This window comes from Lissotriton vulgaris, chromosome 6 (genome assembly GCF_964263255.1).
Source record: "Lissotriton vulgaris chromosome 6, aLisVul1.2, whole genome shotgun sequence".
Taxonomy (NCBI): Eukaryota; Metazoa; Chordata; class Amphibia; order Caudata; family Salamandridae; genus Lissotriton; species Lissotriton vulgaris.
In genome coordinates, this window is record NC_141694.1 from 1,841,768,636 (window position 1) to 1,841,788,994 (window position 20,359).

The following is a 20,359-nucleotide window of genomic DNA, read 5'->3' on the forward strand; positions in this document are numbered from 1 at the left end:
ACACGGCACACATCCCTGTGTGCCATGCCCACAATACAATGCCGGAGTCCTAGGTAAGTATGTAAACAAAAACAAGGGAACCCAATAATGATCGGTCAGGGACCTTGGGAACTAATTTTTTACAAGAGACAGGGGTCCCTGGGAAAATTAAGAATATATATAAGATGAACATAGACCCAGTCAGTGCTATATTTATGACAGTATCCAACCGGATAAAGGCAGTTTTAATATGCAAAATAGTTTAAGAAAATAGAACAGAATTGCGAGTCCAATGACAGTAGGATACAAGCCTGTATCTCTCTACCCATATGTAAAACAGACAAACGAAGTAAAATGGCTCAGGCAGTTTGTGGTTGTTTCTCTAAAGCAATATACAGATTGTGAAACAACAATTACAAAGGTCAACTTTACACAATATCAAATGTGAGGATCACTGTGAAATAAGGTTGACAACTATGTCGACGGCATTTCGATTCTTATCTGTAAGATATTGGATCATCATCAGGACTATTGGATAAAGTGCCTGAAACAGTTGCCTGCAAATTACTGCAGTGAGGCCCTGTGCTGGAGGGCAGTCGTTAGAATGGCAGGATTTCAGGTGACGTGTGTTAACCGTGGGAGACCGGAGTACGGGACATCCTCCCCATGCACCTCTAACTTCACCCTATCGTGGGGAATTCAGAAAGGGACTCAAGCCCTGGTTGTTCGATTGATCCCACCCGAGCAGCTTGGCACTCAGCGCCTGGATAGCCTTGCGGGTGATGAGCAGTGTGTTATATTTTACATCCTAATGTTATCTGATCAACACATAGGCGGAGTTTGCCATTGGATTTCTTTGCGATTACCAAAGGTGAAACCCACTCGGCTGACTCTACGGGTTCAATGATGCCAGACTCTTGTAATCTTATGAGTTCTTTTTCCACTTCTTCAATGATGGAAAAAGGGATATTTCTAGATTTGTGTATGCAAGGGACGATTATCTTTCAACTTAATCATATGGACAAATCCTTTAAGTTTACCAATGTTTTCAGAAAATACATTAGGATACCTTTTGACAATCACATTTTTGTAATCCTATTCAGTTTGCAATAATAGTAATAGATCAGGGCTGTTCAGATCCAGAATTATTCCTAAATTTCCTCGATTGATCCATCCTAAAACAGAAGGGCCGACCTTAGAGACATATAGCTTTCCTAACATTTGACGTGTCTTAAATTGAAACTGCAATTCCCTGAAACCCAGCATGTCAATAGTTTCCCCTGTGAATGTTTTAGGGGATATATCAGGATTTAGCAAGTGTCTTCCATTAACAGGAACACATTTCTCCAACCACACATTCTCATTTATAATGGTATAAGGAGATCCAGAATCTGCAACGATTGAAATCTCCACACCTCCAATACTTAAATGACACATCATTTTTTTCCTTTGCTTAACATATTATCGACAATTTTTAACACAAATAAATTTGTATCCTCATCATTAGAATAACATGCTTCCTCATGTTCCTCAGGTACCACCACTTTTACATTTCTACCACCTCTCTGTTTCCTCTGACAAATTGCCATAAAATGCCCAATTAACCCACATCTTGTATATTTCTGCTTTAATGCCGGACATATTTTATCATTTGCTGGATGGTATCTACTACCACATCTAAAACATTTCCTATCATCGGACATTTTTCTTAGTGCCAGTATACTCTTTCTTTTGTAGAGAGTTTGAACACAGTTTATTATGAGGATTCTTAGATGGAATGACTTTGGCAACAGTAGATTGTCATCCGTGGTGGACTTCTCTTTTTGCTAAACTGCTTTTGCACATCTACCAGTTAATTCTGTGCATTTGACAATTTCAATGACTTCCTCAAGTGGCAATTCTCCCTTCGCCCACAATTTCTCTTGGATGTTCTTACTAGCAGATCGCATGACAATTTGGTCACGAATAAATTTGTCATGCAATTTACCAAACCTGCAAGTTAGTGCTAAATTCTGTAATGCAGCTACAAAGTCTTCCACCGATTCCTTCGACCCCTGATTGCATTGGAAAAATGTATATCTATTAACCTCTCATGGAGGAAACAACTTATCCACAACCTTTGGACTTTCCGGGAGACTCCTTGTGAGTCTACGGGTACCAGTCCTTTTGTACTACTAAGAGGAAGAACCCCCACCACCAAAGATAATGTGGGTTGGTCCACCCCAAAAAGAGTTTTTGGTCTCCCGACAAAAGTAAAAAAAAAAAACTACACTCACAAATGAAGAGCAAAAAATATTATGACTCGAAAGATGCATGCAAAAAGGTTGACATTCAAGTGGGTGACAGAGTCAGGGTACGGAACCCTGTTTTTGCAAAAAAAGGGGCAAAGTCACTTCTCACAACCCATGGAGGTTAAGAAAGTTTCTGTAACTCTGCCCTTTTGAGTGACGGCAAAACCTGGCATTTTTGATCATTGTCTTTGTGCCGGGGTGGTGCCATTGCCTCCCCCTTTCATTGCATTTCTGATAACCAAGGTCCTTCCTTTTCCCCAGACTATGAATGGATTCTGGATGGTGATGCTCGTAGGATGTGTTGGGAGCACACCCGTTCATGAATGCAGTTGTAGTAGTTCTAGTGGGGAATTACCAGAAGTTAACCCATTTAATGCTAGTCCAAGCAGTACTAACCATGAACAGCTTAGTTCTGATGTTGATGAAGTTTCTTCCCCCAATAGCATGGTCAGGAATGAACCTATGGTGAGCATATACGGTAGGGTTGTAAAGCCACCAATTAAGTTACATGATTTTAAGTGTGATTGAGTTTGTTCAGTTCTGCTTTCCTTCTCGTGCTGTCTCAACCGGGTCACGTTCCTTTTCCCTTTTGATTTATTATTGAGAAGGAGATGTGTTATATTTTACATCCTAATGTTATCTGTGTCTCCGGTTCCTTCTTTACACAGTACTCTATAAAATCGATTAGATTGATTGATTGATTGATTGATAAGTGTGCGACATGACCATCATCAACCTTTAGTGATGATTACTATCGCTTACCTTTGACTGTAGAGGTCCTCTTGCAGTCGTACAGGATGGCTAGTTCCCCAAACACCGTCCCCGTTGACAGAGTTCGTAGATGGCGACCAAACTGGGTCACCAGCAGCTCCCCTTCTGAAAAACAAGAACCAAAAAAATATAACAGAAGCAACTCCTTCCTTCTACTACAGAGTGGACACAGGAGTGAGGGTGAGGTGGGTACAGCAGACACCATCAAATCCCTGAATCCAGTGCGGACATTAAACCAGGAAAGTGTCATTACCAGGCAGTAACACTATTATTCCGGCCAACCTTCCATGACCAATCACAAATTTACCTAGTCAGGATGGCAAATAACTTGCTTTTTCTGTCTTAAGGTCCAGTATAACTACAGTCCTCCACTTTCGGCACTGTTTTTCCTCCACAATTTTTCCACCTGTTACCTGATAGAATTTGCACTGGGAAATACAGAGTTCCATGTCCACTTATCGTATGATTTGAAATTGGGCGCCATCAGCATTTGCGCCTGGTTTCAGAAACAATGCAGAGCTCACAGTGCAACTTAAATAGATGAGCAGTAAAAGCAGGTAAGTGCCACTGTGTTGTTCTCATCTTCTAATGTCTTTCTTGCCATAAGACTGCTTACTCTATGTACTGTTTTGCTCCACCTTTGGTCTTGTACTATGATTTATCGCCTTGTGCACCCAGAACCTTTTTGGCTTCTCTTACTGGCTTTGCTCCAACACTGTAAATGAAGGGGTACTGCTTATACGCACAAGATCCATCTTCACTTGAAACCAGCTACGAAGGGACTTGGAGAACTGCTAAGAGTAGAAACTAAAAGGGATTGTATGTCCAAGTATCAAACACAAAAATATCGCCCAACAAATATACAGTGAAGGTAACTATATATTATACTACACAAACTTTTGTATTCAGACAAAACAACTAAGAAAGATCATATTGCCTATTACATTGTAAGGACATGATGTAAAATATATTTCATCTACTTTTTGGATGATGCAAATCTTTATAATTTATCAAAGGCCAAATTATTTATAATTCTCACCAAGTAAAATTAACAAAACTGGTTTGCCATGTATGTCTTGTAGAAAGTGAAGCACATGTCTTCCTAAGACTGCTACAGGACAAAGGCATGGATCAGGACAAGAGCATAATGGGAGCTGAGAGATGGAACAACATGGTGGAAATCATGCTCCCATTGGCTGTAATGGAAAGTTTAATCTGTGGGCATTTTCTGAACTTTAAATAGTCATCCACAACATAAACCTTTGCCGTGAGGTTATTGCACAGTTTTCCCCATTTTTTTTGTTCAAATCTGTTTTATTAAGTTTTTATACAGCAGCATGTAAGGAAGCAATTGTCCCCATGAGGCTGTCAGGGTTCAGCCCCCAGCTTTGAACTGCGAATGTGGAGTGCTAGTAAATTAATTGGATCATGCTGGTTGCTATCTGCTGAGAACTGTTTTTCGAATAGTGAAAATCTTGAGCTTAAACAAATGTTGACTATCATGTTTGGAGTATATGCCAATGGAAAAGTTTATCATCGGTAAGACCCATGACTTATTTTCATGAGTAGACTTCATCTGTACATTGACTAAGTTATCACTTTTTTGCGACTACCATTCCTACGCAGACCCATGATTTTCTTCCACCATTACCGAAACATGTTAAGAAAGCACTGCAACTCCACCTGCCACGATGTACATGGTGGTCCCCGCGGAGCCTTCACTGATGATCGTCTCCCGTGGGTGGTAGTGGACACTCCGGAAGCACTCCACCATGGCGCTGACCTGCAGCTCATCCAGCCGCCGCAGGAAGTCATTCAAATGAATGGCTTTGATGATCTGCCGAATCTCACTGAGACACAAGGGACAGCGGCATTCAGAGACATGTGGAATAGAAGCCGAGCTCTTACCATCACTGGCGGCTTCATGATCAGCACTGAAGTTTGAGCTAAGTATAGTCCCACCAGCAGTTACAAACAACAGCACAACACATGAGTCATTTACAAAGCATAGTAATGGCAGAAATGGACGAACCTGTTTGTCACTGTTGTAGCAGATAATAATTTGGCTGTAGTAACACAGCTAAGAGAGTGAGTGATTGGTAAACTTGTATAGGGCATTTTAGTATGTACACCATGTCTTAGTAGGTGTGTTTTTAGACAGTTCTTTGGCAATGTATACCATTGAGTTTACTTTGTGAATTCAGTGTTGGCTAACAGTGGCCAATGCCAAAATTGCTCAACTCATTGCCAAATGCTCAACTCTGATTTCCCCATGGGGGCATCAAGCTATCTGGAACACGCTGCTTATAAGGAGACACAGTTATGAAGTGCATGATGGTACCACAAACAGGTATATGCTATTTATCTGCTATGTGATGACACATCTAGGTAAACAGAGATGTCTTCACAAAACCCTCTACCCACATTCACACTACTGACATTCGATTGTGAGCATTCTTTCACAACCCTCTTCAACACTAAACACTAGTTAATGATCTCACTTAACAACATTCAACTTCACTCAACCCTTCCTGCCCACCTGCAGCCTCAAAACCATCTGGCCACCACTCACCTGCGCTCATCCCCGTTCAACAGCAAGACGCTCCCCTACATCCATCCATGCTTCCAGTGTCCCTTAATCCCAACCTGATACATAGTTTCTTATCACCCAGGCTACCATAATTTATCTACATTTTGCATTTACCATCTCCGATTACTGATGTATAATTTTGCCATCCCTCAGTCATCCTTGCTTCTACCTTTGGAGGCAGATTTAAAAGGGGCATCGCCACCAGAACATCACTTTTAGCGACGTTCTAGTGCACTATGCCCCTCTTTATATTTACAAAGCTGTGTAAAGCTACTTTTTGTGGCTTAACGCCTCCTTGTACAAACGTAGATGATGTTGCTTTGGGCGTTCCGCCACAAAACCCATTGCTTTTTGATGCTGCCCTAGATTTACAAGGATATCTAAATCTGAGGCAGCGCCATAAACTAACGCCTTGCAATAGGAGGAGTTAGAATGGCGAAACGAGGAGAAATACTTTTATTTCTCCCCGTTTTTGCTGTTTCTGTGTGTGCTGCATTCTGCATTACACATAGAAAGATCAAAACGTCATGAATGATTGTTTAAGTGCAGGAAGGTGCCCCTCCCTGCACTTAAACAATCATTAAATAATGATGAGTTGCTACTTCTATGGGTGCAGCACTCGGCAGCACACATATAAGTAATAAATCGCCATTATTGATTGTTTATGTGCAGGAAGGAACACCTTCCTGCACATAAACAATAATTAATGGTGTTTTGCTTAGGAAAAACATAGGGGTGAGCCATATTGTTGTATATAAGGCGCATACCTGCATTTTGGAAATGTCGGAGCGTGGTGCTGCCAAATTTGACACAGCTCCACGATCCAACATTGCCTTGCAAATATACCCCTATGTTTTTTAACGGGTAATCTTAATTTTTTTGCAACTAAAACATATATAGACAAGGAATATATCATTGTCTCATTAATCACACAATCACAAAAGTGACATCTTCAAAGATTATAAACAAACAAACAAATATTCATATTCGATTACTGTGCTTCCCTGTCCTCTGTTTCTATTTGTTGTGAATTTTGGTTGGGATTTTCAGAGTTTTCCAGTGTTTTCAAAAGTTGCAAAAATCAATGATTATCAGTGTGCAGCCCAAGCAAGACCCGCTGCTGTAGGCCAGCTTCAAACTCACTGGCACTGCAACCAGCCTGCTCCCTGGCACTGTCACCAGGCTGCTCCCTGGCACTGTCACCAGGCTGCTCCCTGGCACTGTCACCAGGCTGCTCCCTGGCTCTGTCACCAGGCTGCTCCCTGGCTCTGTCACCAGGCTGCTCCCTGGCACTGTCACCAGGCTGCTCCCTGGCACTGTCACCAGGCTGCTCCCTGGCAGTGTCACCAGGCTGCTCCCTGGCACTGTCACCAGGCTGCTCCCTGGCACTGTCACCAGGCTGCTCCCTGGCTCTGTCACCAGGCTGCTCCCTGGCTCTGTCACCAGGCTGCTCCCTGGCACTGTCACCAGGCTGCTCCCTGGCAGTGTCACCAGGCTGCTCCCTGGCACTGTCACCAGGCTGCTCCCTGGCACTGTCACCAGGCTGCTCCCTGGCTCTGTCACCAGGCTGCTCCCTGGCACTGTCACCAGGCTGCTCCCTGGCACTGTCACCAGGCTGCTCCCTGGCAGTGTCACCAGGCTGCTCCCTGGCTCTGTCACCAGGCTGCTCCCTGGCTCTGTCACCAGGCTGCTCCCTGGCTCTGTCACCAGGCTGCTCCCTGGCACTGTCACCAGGCTGCTCCCTGGCACTGTCACCAGGCTGCTCCCTGGCAGTGTCACCAGGCTGCTCCCTGGCTCTGTCACCAGGCTGCTCCCTGGCTCTGTCACCAGGCTGCTCCCTGGCACTGTCACCAGGCTGCTCCCTGGCACTGTCACCAGGCTGCTCCCTGGCACTGTCACCAGGCTGCTCCCTAGCACTGTCAACAGGCTGCTCCCTGGCACTGTCACCAGGCTGCTCCCTGGCTCTGTCACCAGGCTGCTCCCTGGCACTGTCACCAGGCTGCTCCCTGGCACTGTCACCAGGCTGCTCCCTGGCACTGTCACCAGGCTGCTCCCTAGCACTGTCAACAGGCTGCTCCCTGGCACTGTCACCAGGCTGCTCCCTGGCACTGTCACCAGGCTGCTCCCTGGCACTGTCACCAGGCTGCTCCCTGGCACTGTCACCAGGCTGCTCCCTGGCTCTGTCACCAGGCTGCTCCCTGGCTCTGTCACCAGGCTGCTCCCTGGCACTGTCACCAGGCTTCTCCCTGGCACTGTCACCAGGCTGCTCCCTGGCACTGTCACCAGGCTGCTCCCTAGCACTGTCAACAGGCTGCTCCCTGGCACTGTCACCAGGCTGCTCCCTGGCACTGTCACCAGGCTGCTCCCTGGCACTGTCACCAGGCTGCCTGTGAAGCATGGCTGCTGTGTTCCATCCCTTGCATCTCTTTCATCTGACAATCAGTCACACTAGAGGCGGGGGACTTTAACTTGTCCTCGCGTCCATGGAAGAGAATGCAAAGCGTTTTAGGTCTTCGTACTCCATACACAGTTTGGTATCTTCTTCCATCTGCCCAGCGAGTGTTAACGTTTTCCTGGCAATGAGAGGGGTGATCTGCGTGCTGTGTGAAGCAGCGGGCTAAGGAAATAGCTGTCAAAACGCAATGGGTATAGGGGAAAGGAAAGATGTCACATTTGTGGTCCTTCTTCTGCCAGCGACAGCATGGCTGATCTTAAGTCTATTCCTATCCAAGATGGCCGCCTTCCCCTTGTTTGTTGCCTGAAGTTCTCAATCCAAGTTCGAGTCAATCCTATTTTTTTCCTGTAGTGTCATTTTCGGCCTACTCCGTATCTAAGGAGGCTTTCATCACGCTCTTTGAGGCATGTTTGCCCCTTAAATTTCGCTTTCTTTCTCATCTGCAGTATTCTTGTGGGATACTTTCTTCTTGAACACCTAATGATGGGCTGTTTCTCTACCCTGATTTCAGAGTGGTTTTGCCACTTTGGTTATCAACTTCTGTATCAGTTGTTATCTTCAACAAAGACATACTAGTGTTGCCAGGAAGGTCTTTTTGCACTTTGTGGGTTTTTCCGCCTAATTGGTATCCTCTCATGCATACACTTGACACATTTCACATATGTAACAAGTGCAGGGCGGCCCTGTGGAACAAGAAAGGCACTAGAAAGACATTCACAGCATCCAGACATTGACAGCACCCCTGGGTGCAGGGGCACCCACAGATCAAAGAAAGACAAGAAGAAGGGGGCATGGCCACGGTGGTGACCAAGATGGCCACATCTGCCTGAAGCTACGCCGGTCGGGCGTGTATGCTTGCTCTTCGCCCGATATAGGAGCGATCTCCTGCAACCGGACACCATCCTATAGTGCCCGGGACCTTGTGGAGCAAGATCTGACGTCCGAGAGGAGTGCAGGATCTGACCAGTAGGAGCGCAGATGCCTGTGGGGGCTGGGACGAAGCTGCGGCCTACGTCATGTCCGAGCGGCGCTGCCGGGGGTATGGTGAGTCCGCGCCCATAGCTGCCCTGTTTGTGGCCTTGCTGCCCGTTTCTGCCCGTTAGATCTCCCCCCCGCTGCTCGCTCCCCGTCTGCCGCCCTCTCCGGTCGGGTCCCTGGGCCAGGGGCGGGTTTCGGGCCTTTGCGGCCTGGTGCGTGCCCTGGAGCCGGGACCTAGATTGCTGGGATCAGCGGGCTTGGGGGGGTGGGCCTGCGGAGGGATCCGGGTCGCGGGTGGGGGACGGGTGTGTGGGCCACATTGTGGTGGTTTGGGCTGGCTGGACTTCCACCCCTCGGCCCTTGGGGGTGCCCTTCTGCCGGGGGTGTATAGGGGCCCACACTAGGGGTCATTCCCCGGTGCTTGCGGCTCCGTCCCGTTCTGGTCGGGGGGCTCCCTGGGGGCGCTGGTAACGGCGTAGCCTAAATTGGGCCCCTCACCACCAACTATTTGCGGCCCGCTCCAGCCCTGCTGCTTTGGGCTGGCCTGCCTCTGCGGCCGTAACACTGTGCCTTTGCTGCAACGCCCACTCCTGTGGCCCTGCTCTCTGGTACCTGCCCGGACATTGCGGTGACTCCTGGGTCCCCTGCGGCCCCCGGCGTCCAGACATACCTGCCCGTCTCCTGTGCTGTGCCTGGCCCCGGCCTTTTTCACCTGCGGCACCGGCGCTGTTTGGGGGCCTGCTCCTGGACGGCTCCCCACGCTTTCTGCTCTACTTGACGTGGTCTAGTGGCGGATATCTACATCATTCCCTGACGCCCCCTGATTTGAACTGGAACCACCGCCGGCTATCGCTGGGCTGTCTCTACTTTGTGTCCGGAGCTGCCTATCGCCTCACCTTGGTCGTAGTCCGTCATTTACATCTACACGTACATTAGCTGGCTGAGTCTTCTGCATCCACTTAGTGAGCCCCCACTCTGAGATTGACCTGTAAAGCGGTGCTCTAACTGTTCTGTGCAGCATTGGTCCCCATTCCACACTCCGCGACAATGGTGAAGAAGGACCCTAAGCAGACCAAGCTCCAGTTTGATAAAACGGCTGGCGCTGCGACAGATGCCCCGGCTGAACAGTCCGCGGAGGCCTCACTCCCTCAGGACGCTGAGTGCTCGTCCCCCCTGGCCGCGGCCCTGCTCGCTGAAATGACAGCGGGTTTTAAGGCTCTGGATGGCCGGTTAGATGATCTGGATAAAAAACTGGCTGATATGAATAAGAAAATCCCGGTTCACGATCGCAGATTGGATGTGGTGGAGTCCAGGGTGTCGGACATCGGGGACGGTGCCTCCTCCACTTTAAAACGGCTGGAACGAGTCGAGAAGACCTTCAAAGATGACGCTATAAAGAATGAAGATTTGGAGGCCAGGAGTCGCCGCAACAATATTCGCATTCTTGGTGTCCCGGAGACGACAGCCACTGGCCGCATGGACTCATTTGTTGAACAGCTACTCACGGACCTCTTTGGCAGGGAATCTTTCACTCAGGGTTTTGTGGTCGAACTCGCCCACAGATCGTTGGACCCTCGTCCTAGGCCTGGTTTACCTCCAAGACCCATCATCGCTAGGCTCATGAACTTTCGGGACAGAGACACTGCTTTGCATGCTACTCGTGACTCAGGAGAGGTCCAGTGGCAAGGGACCAAGCTCTCTTTTTTCCCTGATTTCACGATCATAGTGCAGGAGGCTAGGTGCAAATTCCAGGGGGTCAAAGCAATGTTGAAGAACTTGGGTCTCCGCTATGGCATGCTCTATCCAGCTCGACTTAAGGTGGACATAAACGGCAGGTCACGGGTTTTCGACACTCCAAATGAGGCACAGGAGTTTTTCAGAGACTACAAGAGAGACCATATGGCTGCGGCTGGGGGGCCGAGGTCTCCTTTCCCACCGACGCAGGCGTCGCAGACAAGCGTGGACCTCTTCTCCCAACCCAGGACTGGTTGACCGCTTTGCATGTTATTGTGTTCCTTTAATGTGTCCTACTAATGTTTCTCCATTCTTCCATATGCTCCGCATTACAAAGTATTTGATTGCTGTTTTGCCCGACCGGCGTGGTGAATACCACTATGGTTTTCTTTATTGTTTGTTTGATGCACTGTGCCACATCTGCTCCTTTTGACACGATTAGATTCCTATCACAGACGTGCAGTGTTACCCATATTTGGGTTTGCCTCTTAGGGTCTGTAAGCGGTTGGGTGGGGGGGACCCGTTGTTTTCTTAATAATGGTTTTTGCAGATTTCAGATGTCTATGGTTAGTTTGTGGTTTGGATCAGATGCACACATAGTTTGGATTGTACTAATGCGGTTTAGATGGTGCAGCTAGGTAATGTACCAGGTCCTTCCGGGCTTTCACGGATGACAAGGAACGTGCATGGTCTAAATAACACCAGAAAACGTAGACAAGTTCTCAATTATGTTGCTCGACACAAGATCGATATAATCTTTATGCAAGAAACTCACCTGTCAGGCCCAGAATGGGTCCCGATCTCCTCTAGCTGGGGTCCCCACAGGTTCTTTTCCAATTACAGCAGGTATGCAAGAGGGGTTTCCATCTTTATACACAAGAGGGTTCAATTTGCACTCTACAACACGAGTCAGGATCCCGACGGGTGCTTTTTGATAGTTACTGGTTTGATGATGGGACATAAAGTTACTTTGGTGGGGATATATGGCCCGAACACTGACTCCCCGTCCTTTTTTCAGGCTTTACTGGCTTATCTCCTCTCGATGGACACCGGGCTTTTGTTAATGGGAGGGGACTTTAATCTTTTGATGGACCCCACTAGAGACAGTATTGCTGCATCCCCGAACGCCAAACCCCGTGCCTGTCAGGCCCTCAGGGACATATGCACAAAATATTCATTAGTTGGCATGGAACTCCAAATGCAAGCTCACCACCCCGTTTCACTCATTATTCTGGGTTTCACAACACTTGGACGAGGATTGACTACTGGCTAGGATCCCCTGGGATGGCTGGATGGATTGAGACTGTCCTAACCCTCCCCCGCACCCTCTCGGATCACTCTGCGGTGGTCCTGCAACTGAACATTCCCAGGGCTGGGAGCTATGAGAGGCAGTGGCGGTTCCCTGGCCGAGCCTTGTTGGACACTGTTTTTAACGAGGAGGTCAGGCAGGCTATTGAAGATTACTTTGAGCTAAACACCGGGTCAGTTGACACCTGGGCGGTTCTTTGGGAGGGCTTCAAAGCCTACTTCAGGGGGGTTTGCATTTCAAAGCACGCCGGCGTCCTGCGTGAAATTTGCTCTACTTTGAACCGTGTCGAGCGTGAGCTCGCTGCCTTAGATTGTGATGCACTCATCTCGTCCTCTGCGCCCATTGGGGCGAGGCGGTTAGAGTTGTTATTGGAGTTTAGAGAGGCTGCCGAAAGAGGGCTATCGTTCCTTAGCAGGCACCATGTGGCACGAGCTACGGTGAGGGTGATCACCCTGGCAGGCTGCTGGCCAATACTCTGCGTCCTCCACGTAGCTCTACCTACATTACTGCGCTCTCCGCCCTCCTCGAATCCAACAAATCCCTCGACCCTTCACAGTCCGGCTTCCGAGCCAAACACAGCACCGAGACCGCACTCATCGCAGCAACAGACAACATTCGAACTCTACTGGACAACGGAGAAACAACCGCCCTTATCCTACTTGACCTCTCCGCAGCTTCCGACACTGTCTGTCATAGCACCCTCATACAACGCCTCAGCAACGTCGGAATACAAGGAAAAGCATTAGACTGGATCATCTCGTTCCTCGCCGGAAGAACCCAGAGAGTCCGCCTCCCCCCTTTTAAATCTGAGGCCACCGAAGTCATCTGTGGCTTACCACAAGGATCATCACACAGTCCCACCCTCTTCAACGTATACATGAGCCCCCTCGCAACCATCGCGCGCCAACACAACCTCAACATCATTTCCTACGCAGACGACACCCAGCTGATCCTCTCCCTCACCAAAGACCCAAACACCACCAAAACCAACCTACACGAAGGGATGAAAGAAGTAGCCAAATGGAAGAAGAACAGCCGTTTAAAACTGAACTCGGACAAAACGGAAGTCCTCACACTAGGTTCATCCCCCTCCGCCTGGGACGACTCATGGTGGCCACCGGCCCTGGGAAACGCACCCATTCCTACGGACCACGCACGTAACCTAGGCTTCATCCTGGACTCCTCCCTCTTGATGACCAGACAAGTTAACGCCGTCTCATCATCATGCTTCAATATCCTACGCATGCTCAAAAAAATCTTCCGTTGGATCCCCACCGAAATAAGAAAGACGGTCTCCCACGCACTGGTCACAAGCCGATTGGACTACGGAAACACCCTTTACGCCGGAACCACAACCAAACTTCAGAAAAAACTTCAACGCATCCAAAACGCCTCAGCCAGACTCATACTAGACATCCCCCGCCAAGCTCACATTTCCGGCCACCTGAAAGACCTCCACTGGCTCCCCGTCAACAAGAGAATTACGTTCCGTCTCCTCACCCACGCACACAAAGCCCTCTACGACCTAGGACCTGAATGCCTCAACACACGCCTGTCCTTTTACACCCCCATCCGCCAACTACGTTCGTCCAATCAAGCCCTCGCCGCAATTCCACGCATCCATAGATCCACCATAGGAGGAAGATCCTTCTCCTACTTAGCGGCCAAAACATGGAATTCTCTCCCCGCCCACCTTCGCCTTACACAGAAGCACCTCTCCTTCAGAAAACAACTTAAAACTTGGATATTCGATAAGTAAAGCACCCCCCTCCCTCAAGCACCTTGAGACCCTCTGGGTGAGTAGTGCGCTATACAAATTCTAAACTTGAACTTGAACTTGAACTCTTTACATTCCACCCCGGATGTTTGCGACCTATTTCTCTCATATTACAAATCACTTTATACTTCTCGTTTGTCCAGTGTTTTAAGCGACCAAGGGGATTATTTATCTGAGATCGTTTTGGTCTATTTGGAACGTTATATGCAGGAATTTCTCCTGACTCCCATCACTCCAGATAGCATTGTTGAGGCCATCGATGCTCTACGTGCATCCTCGGCACCTGGTCTTGATGGTTTTTCCGCCGATTTCTATAAGGTGTATAAAGACATCCTGGTACCGCGCTTAGTAGAGGTCTACGCCGAGGTGCTTGAAGTCGGTATTCTTCCCCCCACATTTAGGGAGGCGGTGATCATACTCTTGCCCAAACCAGGTAAGGACCCCAAGCTGTGTGGCTCCTACAGGCCATTGTCCCTATTGAACCTCGACTATAAAATTCTGGCCAAGGTTGTTGCGATTAGGTTGTCATTATTGATGGAATTTATTATTTCTCCGGTGCAGTCGGGTTTTGTCCCATATAGGTCCACTTCTTTGAATCTTCTGACTTTGTTTACAGTGTTGCACAGAATCGAGCCCTCCACTCCCGCCGCTGCTATACTTCTTGATGCCGAAAAGGCAGTTGATTCTCTTGAATGGCCCTTTTTTTGTCGGTCATGCGCCGCATGGGCATGCCTGAGTGTTTCGTTGCTACGGTGGCTCTGTTATACACTAAGCCTACTGCCAGACTGTGCCTTAATGGCACTCTCTCTGATCCTTTTCCCTTGTCCCGCTGCACGAGACAAGGCTGTCCTCTATCTCCGCTGCTCTTCATTTTGGTCATGGACCCTTTAGTTCGGCAATTTCAAGAGAAGCACTTACATCGCGGCCTCTTTTAATCTCCCTATATGCCGATGACACCGTTCTCTATGTCAGGATTCCCCACTTGAACTTAGCTCCCCTGATCTTTGAAATTGTTCGGTTCAGGAGGTTTTCTGGACTCAGCATTAATTGGCATAAATCCGTTATATTCCCCCTTACTGCAGGCACCACGGCCTGGCAATGCGAGTTCCGGCTGGAATGGTGTGACGACGCGGTTAAATACCTCGGAGTATACATTCATCTCGACACTGCTACTATGATCCGACTTAACTATGGCAGAGCAATTAGCTCGTTAGAGTCACAGGTCACGAAATGGATGTGTCTGCCGCTATCTATGGCAGGCAGAGTCGCCATCATTAAGATGGTCGTTCTGCCCCAGTTTCTGTACCTCTTTAACAACATTCCCATCCCTCTCACTAAGGTATTCTTTCTACAGATGCGTTCACTACTATTGCGATTAGTTTGGGGGACAAGACTCCCCGAGTCAGTTGGAAGATTCTTACTATGCCACAAGAGAGAGGTGGGCTTGGGGTACCTGATTTTTATTTGCATTATCTGGTTGCACAGTGCTGCTATGCATTTGCTTGGTTCCACCCGGACACATGCATTCCATATTTGAAGCCAGAGGCTGATCTTGTTCTCCCACGCCAGCTCCTTACCATCCTTCCCTCGGGCTACCCCCGGGACCCGAGCGATGTTCAAACAGTTTCTACCACATGCTGGGCCTGGGACACATTACGCAGACTGTTGGGGTTTGATTTATTGTATTCTCCTGCCTTACCTTTGCCTAATCCTACCTTGCTCCCGATTACTGGGGAGGCCTTGGTCCATCGCACCCTGGGGAAATTCCAAGCGCACACGTTTGGTGACTTTTTCCTAGACGAGCATGCATTTTCGATGACGGAAGAGGCCCGCTTTAGTGAGCCTACATTTATGGATTCCTTTGTCCTGACTCGGGTGCGGTCCTCTCTCCGGTCCAGGTTTGCCTCTGCCCCTGAACCTACTCCTCCCCTTACACTGCTGATACAGAGCCCAGCTGGGGCACATTTGATATCCAAATTATATAGGCAGTGTTGCACGATTAGACCAGTGGATGATTCTAGGGTGCGAGCAGCATGGGAGGTTGACTTGGGCAAGCCTATCTCTGACGATCAGTGGGAGCAGTGCTGCAGGGCCACCGTTGACATCTCCTTGAACAGCAGACACAAACTACTTCATTGTAAGTTTCTCCGCAGGATGTATTTTACCCCAGCCCACTCCCATAGAATTGACAACTCCAGACCACACCACTGTTGTCAGAAATGCTTGTCACCCTTTGCAGACTTTGCCCACCTTACCTAGACACGTCCTAAAATTCATCAGTACTGGACAAGTGTGCACTCTACGTTAGGGGACATATTGTCCATGCAACTTTTGCCTACTCCTGAGATTGCACTACTGGGCTATGTTGTTAATTTCCCCAGGAAGGTTCCTAAGCTGGCCACACTGGGATTCCTTTTGGCTTAACATGAAATTGCACTTTTATGGGGTAGCAGACGCTCCCCACTCTTCAATCCTGGTTGAAAAGCCTAGTGTTTTGCAATGTCAATTGTGAGGAGTTCAGTACTCTGCTCCCCAGTTCATCAAGACCAGTGGACATCTGGGGACCATAAAAGGAGTATATATCCCGGTGTAGGGCAGCACAAGACTGAAAGGTGTCGGCTGGCATTGCTCCGGAGGGGGTGGGCTGAGGGCCTCTCTGTAGGTGAGCGGAAATCTACATATGGTGCACTCAAGGTATCCAGAGTGGTCCTGCTGTCCGACATGCTCCCTCTCACCTGAACTTGGGTGCTGCATCTTCATTATTTGATTATTGTGTTATGGTGCATTTTTGGTGCTTGATGCATTTTTACTCTTTGACCACATTGCATTACTTTCAGCTGCTATTCTATGTGAATGTGTTTTGCCTGATCTACCATGATGACGCTCCATCATTGGTCCTCATTCTCAACTGCATTGTATCATTGCTATTTTGTCTCTGTGTAAAAACCGGAAAAAATAAAGCTTTAAAAAAAAAAAAACGAAAGACAAGAAGAAACATACCTTGGGCAAGAGATTTGTGACCAGGCTGTGGAATGGCAGGGAGGGGGATTCACGCGAACCCCAGTCTAAAGGAGTGACTCAGGTAGGGGCTGGGCTGCACTTGTGCCCTCACCCCCTGCAGGGCCCACATTTGATTTTGTCAGGTGGAGGTAAATAGCGCCAAGTGTTCCTGCACCCAAGACTCCCAGGTCAAGGAACGCCAAGATACCTGTAAGCAGGCAGAGCGGTATCCCTGGGCATATTTCTCAGTCTAACCTCTAATCTGCCCAAAAAAATGTCAAGCAACAGAAGGATTTTCAACCTATGGTTTGTGCTATATGAATGTCAGTATGCTCTATAACTTGCTCCTGTGACTGTCCGTGATAAGATAGCTCAGAGGGTTAACTATTTGTGGCAACTCAGTTTATTGAGCACTCTCTGTAAGTGCCTCTCCCAGCTCACAATATAATAACTGTTGTGCTCTGGGAACAGTCTATGCAGGCTGGAACAGCTTAATAGCCTATTTACTGTTATTTTAGAATCCTTGCCACTGCAATTTGCAAAGGCCAGATATCGCTTCGATTTTTTTGCAAGCACCAAGTTTCAACCATCGAAGAAAATGTAATCTTCTCAGTCTGTGAGTTTGATCCCACAATCATGAGTCCCCGGTATATTATCTTTGCATCGTTTACCTTGTTGAAGCTCCCATGCTCAGTTGTATATGTTTCAACTTAGGTCTCACCTGTTGGATTTTGGGATTCTTGGCACCTGCAGGTCTACACTGCGAAGGAGCGGTTCGGGAGCAATCTGGCAGGTCCTGGTCCTCCTCGCCGTATCTGCTTCATCCACGGGGACGCTGTCTGGCTTGCACGCTAGGAGGGAAGGAATACACACAGGCAGCATGAGCCCCTATGGTCGCGCCTCTGTGCTTAGCTTCTATTACAGACGTTTCCTAAGCCCATCACAGAACATGAAATTAAAATCAGAGGAATTCCGCCTGATTTAAATCACAAACTAATACCAAACAATTTTAACATGGCCATGGGTAAGAAAACAAACTGAGGCAAAACAAATTCCACCAACTCTGATCCCTTCTTGCGCAGAGATTTAAATGGACAATTATCATCTGGTAAATCCTCGCTGAAGCTGCGCGTGCACACACAAGAGTGCAGTTTGCTCTCAAGTTTAGGGGTGTGCAAAGCAATGAAGTCGAGAAACTTGCAACTGTTGCAATTTTTTTTAAAAGAGAGGCAGTGGGAAGCTTTGCTGTCACCACAAATGGCAGTGGGTGGACTGGGGCAGCTAACCTTCCCCGTGCTCAATCAAAATCCCTGCCTAGAAATGTTCTTAATCCAGCCTGCCCTACTACAGGCCCGCCAGCAGTCTGCTACCTGCCCGCGGCGCGACGCTGCCTCAACTCGGATTAATCTATGTGCACCCCAAACCTTAGACTGTCCCCTTCTCTGTTCACCCCACGCCATCACAGAAGCTGTGCATGGTTTGCAACATCGCTCCCACCCCATCACTAGTAGAGCTATCCACAACATGCCACCTGCACTTTGCACCTCTATTGCCCTCCGCAGCTCGTGTATGTGGGGGATGCTGCAGCAGGTAACTCAAGGGCATAACGCAAGCCCCTGCGGCGCAGTTGGGCCCCTAGCCTGAATGGGGGCCCCAACTCTTTAGGTAGTCCCCATTCAGCCCATGACCAATGAACGTGAGATATGGGGGTCCCAGGTGACCTTCAAATTCCGCAGGCGACCCCATCATTTTGTGTTACGCCACTGTGGTGGCCAGAGAGAGAGCGAAGGCATTTTACAATGACAGTATGTCTGTTTACAGCAGGAACTCCATCCTTGCAGTGGCCGTCGAGGAGTTTAACTTCGCCTTAAGTGAAATCAGGAATCCTCACCCAATTTTGCTATGGCGGAAGTTACAACTTCAGCTACCTCTACCAGAAATGCAATAACTTAAAGGTCTCAATTAATCAATGCACCACAATATACATTATAAAATAAATGATGTGTCAGTTGTTTCGGAAGAATACAACATGGAGTCAGCTTGTTTCTAAGTGATAGAAATGGTAGCAGACACCAGAACTCAGGAAAAACTAAATGAAGTGATTTTTCTAGGGGGTGCAACCTTGGATAAACTGGTCACATCAACATTAGAAATCAGATCTATGACACAACTCTATAGTAAACAACTTGGTCAACATGAAACTATATCCTGGTCCATTTCCTAATGTTGATTTTCACATCTCACACACTCCATGCTACATTGAACACAACCAGAGGGCTGGGAGTGCAACATATCACTGGGCTGACTGGCGCGCCGTTAAACTCTGAAATATTTATTCTTGGCTGCACACTACGAGGCACAATTATTGCCATTTTTATTAGGTTTGTCTTCATAGCAGAGCTGACTGTCAGGATTTTTCTCACTAATCTTCCCAAAATATGCATTCAATGTGCTTCTGAGGAGGATTACTCATCAAGTTGTTTAGGCTTTTGGTGTATTTTTCCATTTCCTGTGGAGTGCTTAGAAGCCATGTCTGGGGGGTTATTGTAGTTCTCAAAGCTACAATGAATCATCACACTTCCAGTCACACTGAAGCCTTTATGTTCTTCATGGATTCAATACACATAGTTTTGTTTTCACTGCAGTACATAAAACAACTACATTTTTTTATGTATTTGAGTGCAAGACTAATCCTAATATGGTCTCCCCCAATTGCTCTTCTTCTTTACACATTTAGGCGGTCTGACCCCAAAATGGGTATCCCAAAGTCTTGCAAGATAGCAACCTTTTCCCTTTCTTAAGCTCCTGTTGACTTCCCTCCGCTGTCACAGGTGGCGAAGTATTTCCTTCTTTAATTATTGTTTAAAGCTCACAACAGCTTTTCTGTACTGTCGCCGGGGCCTGGATTATGTCCCTACCTCTGTGGCATGGAAGCCTTCAGTATAGTAGTACTGTGACATAGAAAGAAATCAGAATTATGATGGAGGCTCCCTTCGTATACTGGGTTTAATTTCCATGGAAAACCCGCAAGACTATAATTAAGGCCCCCTTCCTATTCAGCCTACACTTCAACTAATCTGGTTGCAAGGGTGCCTTAATTAAAGTGCAACTTGTCATCCTATGTAAATGAAGAGTGGTTGGTAAGGGGGAGGCCTTCGTTTAAGTACTACTTTCTTTTCAATTTCATAGAAACAAAAGCAGGACTATAATAAATGTTTGCTTGCTTTATGACCTTCACTTTGCTTGGTATGAAAGCGAGAGTCTTCATTAGAGTCATGCTTCTCTTTCTACGTGAAAAACATTGGATTGGAAGAAAGACTTTATTATAGTCTTGCTTTCCTTTCTATATCATAGAACCAAAAGCAGGACTACAATGAATGAATCCTTGATATATGGACTTAATTTCGTTTACCACTTAATTTTTGTTCTGACCTTAGATCAAACACAAACATGCAATTATATTACATTGTATGTA

The 20,359-nt window shown here is 47.6% G+C and overlaps 1 protein-coding gene across 1 annotated transcript in view; it reads right to left on the reverse strand.

The window, feature by feature from the left end:
* The window catches only part of LOC147709613 (cGMP-dependent protein kinase 2-like), a 289,096-nt gene that overhangs the window by 209,641 nt on the left and 59,096 nt on the right, over positions 1-20,359 (reverse strand). Inside the window, exons 3-5 of the mRNA XM_086928129.1 lie at positions 17,606-17,735; positions 4,725-4,891; positions 3,033-3,146 (exon numbers count right to left, since the gene is read on the reverse strand). Coding sequence (XP_086784255.1) covers positions 3,033-3,146; positions 4,725-4,891; positions 17,606-17,735 — 411 coding nt within the window. The remainder of the gene's footprint in view (positions 1-3,032; positions 3,147-4,724; positions 4,892-17,605; positions 17,736-20,359) is intronic.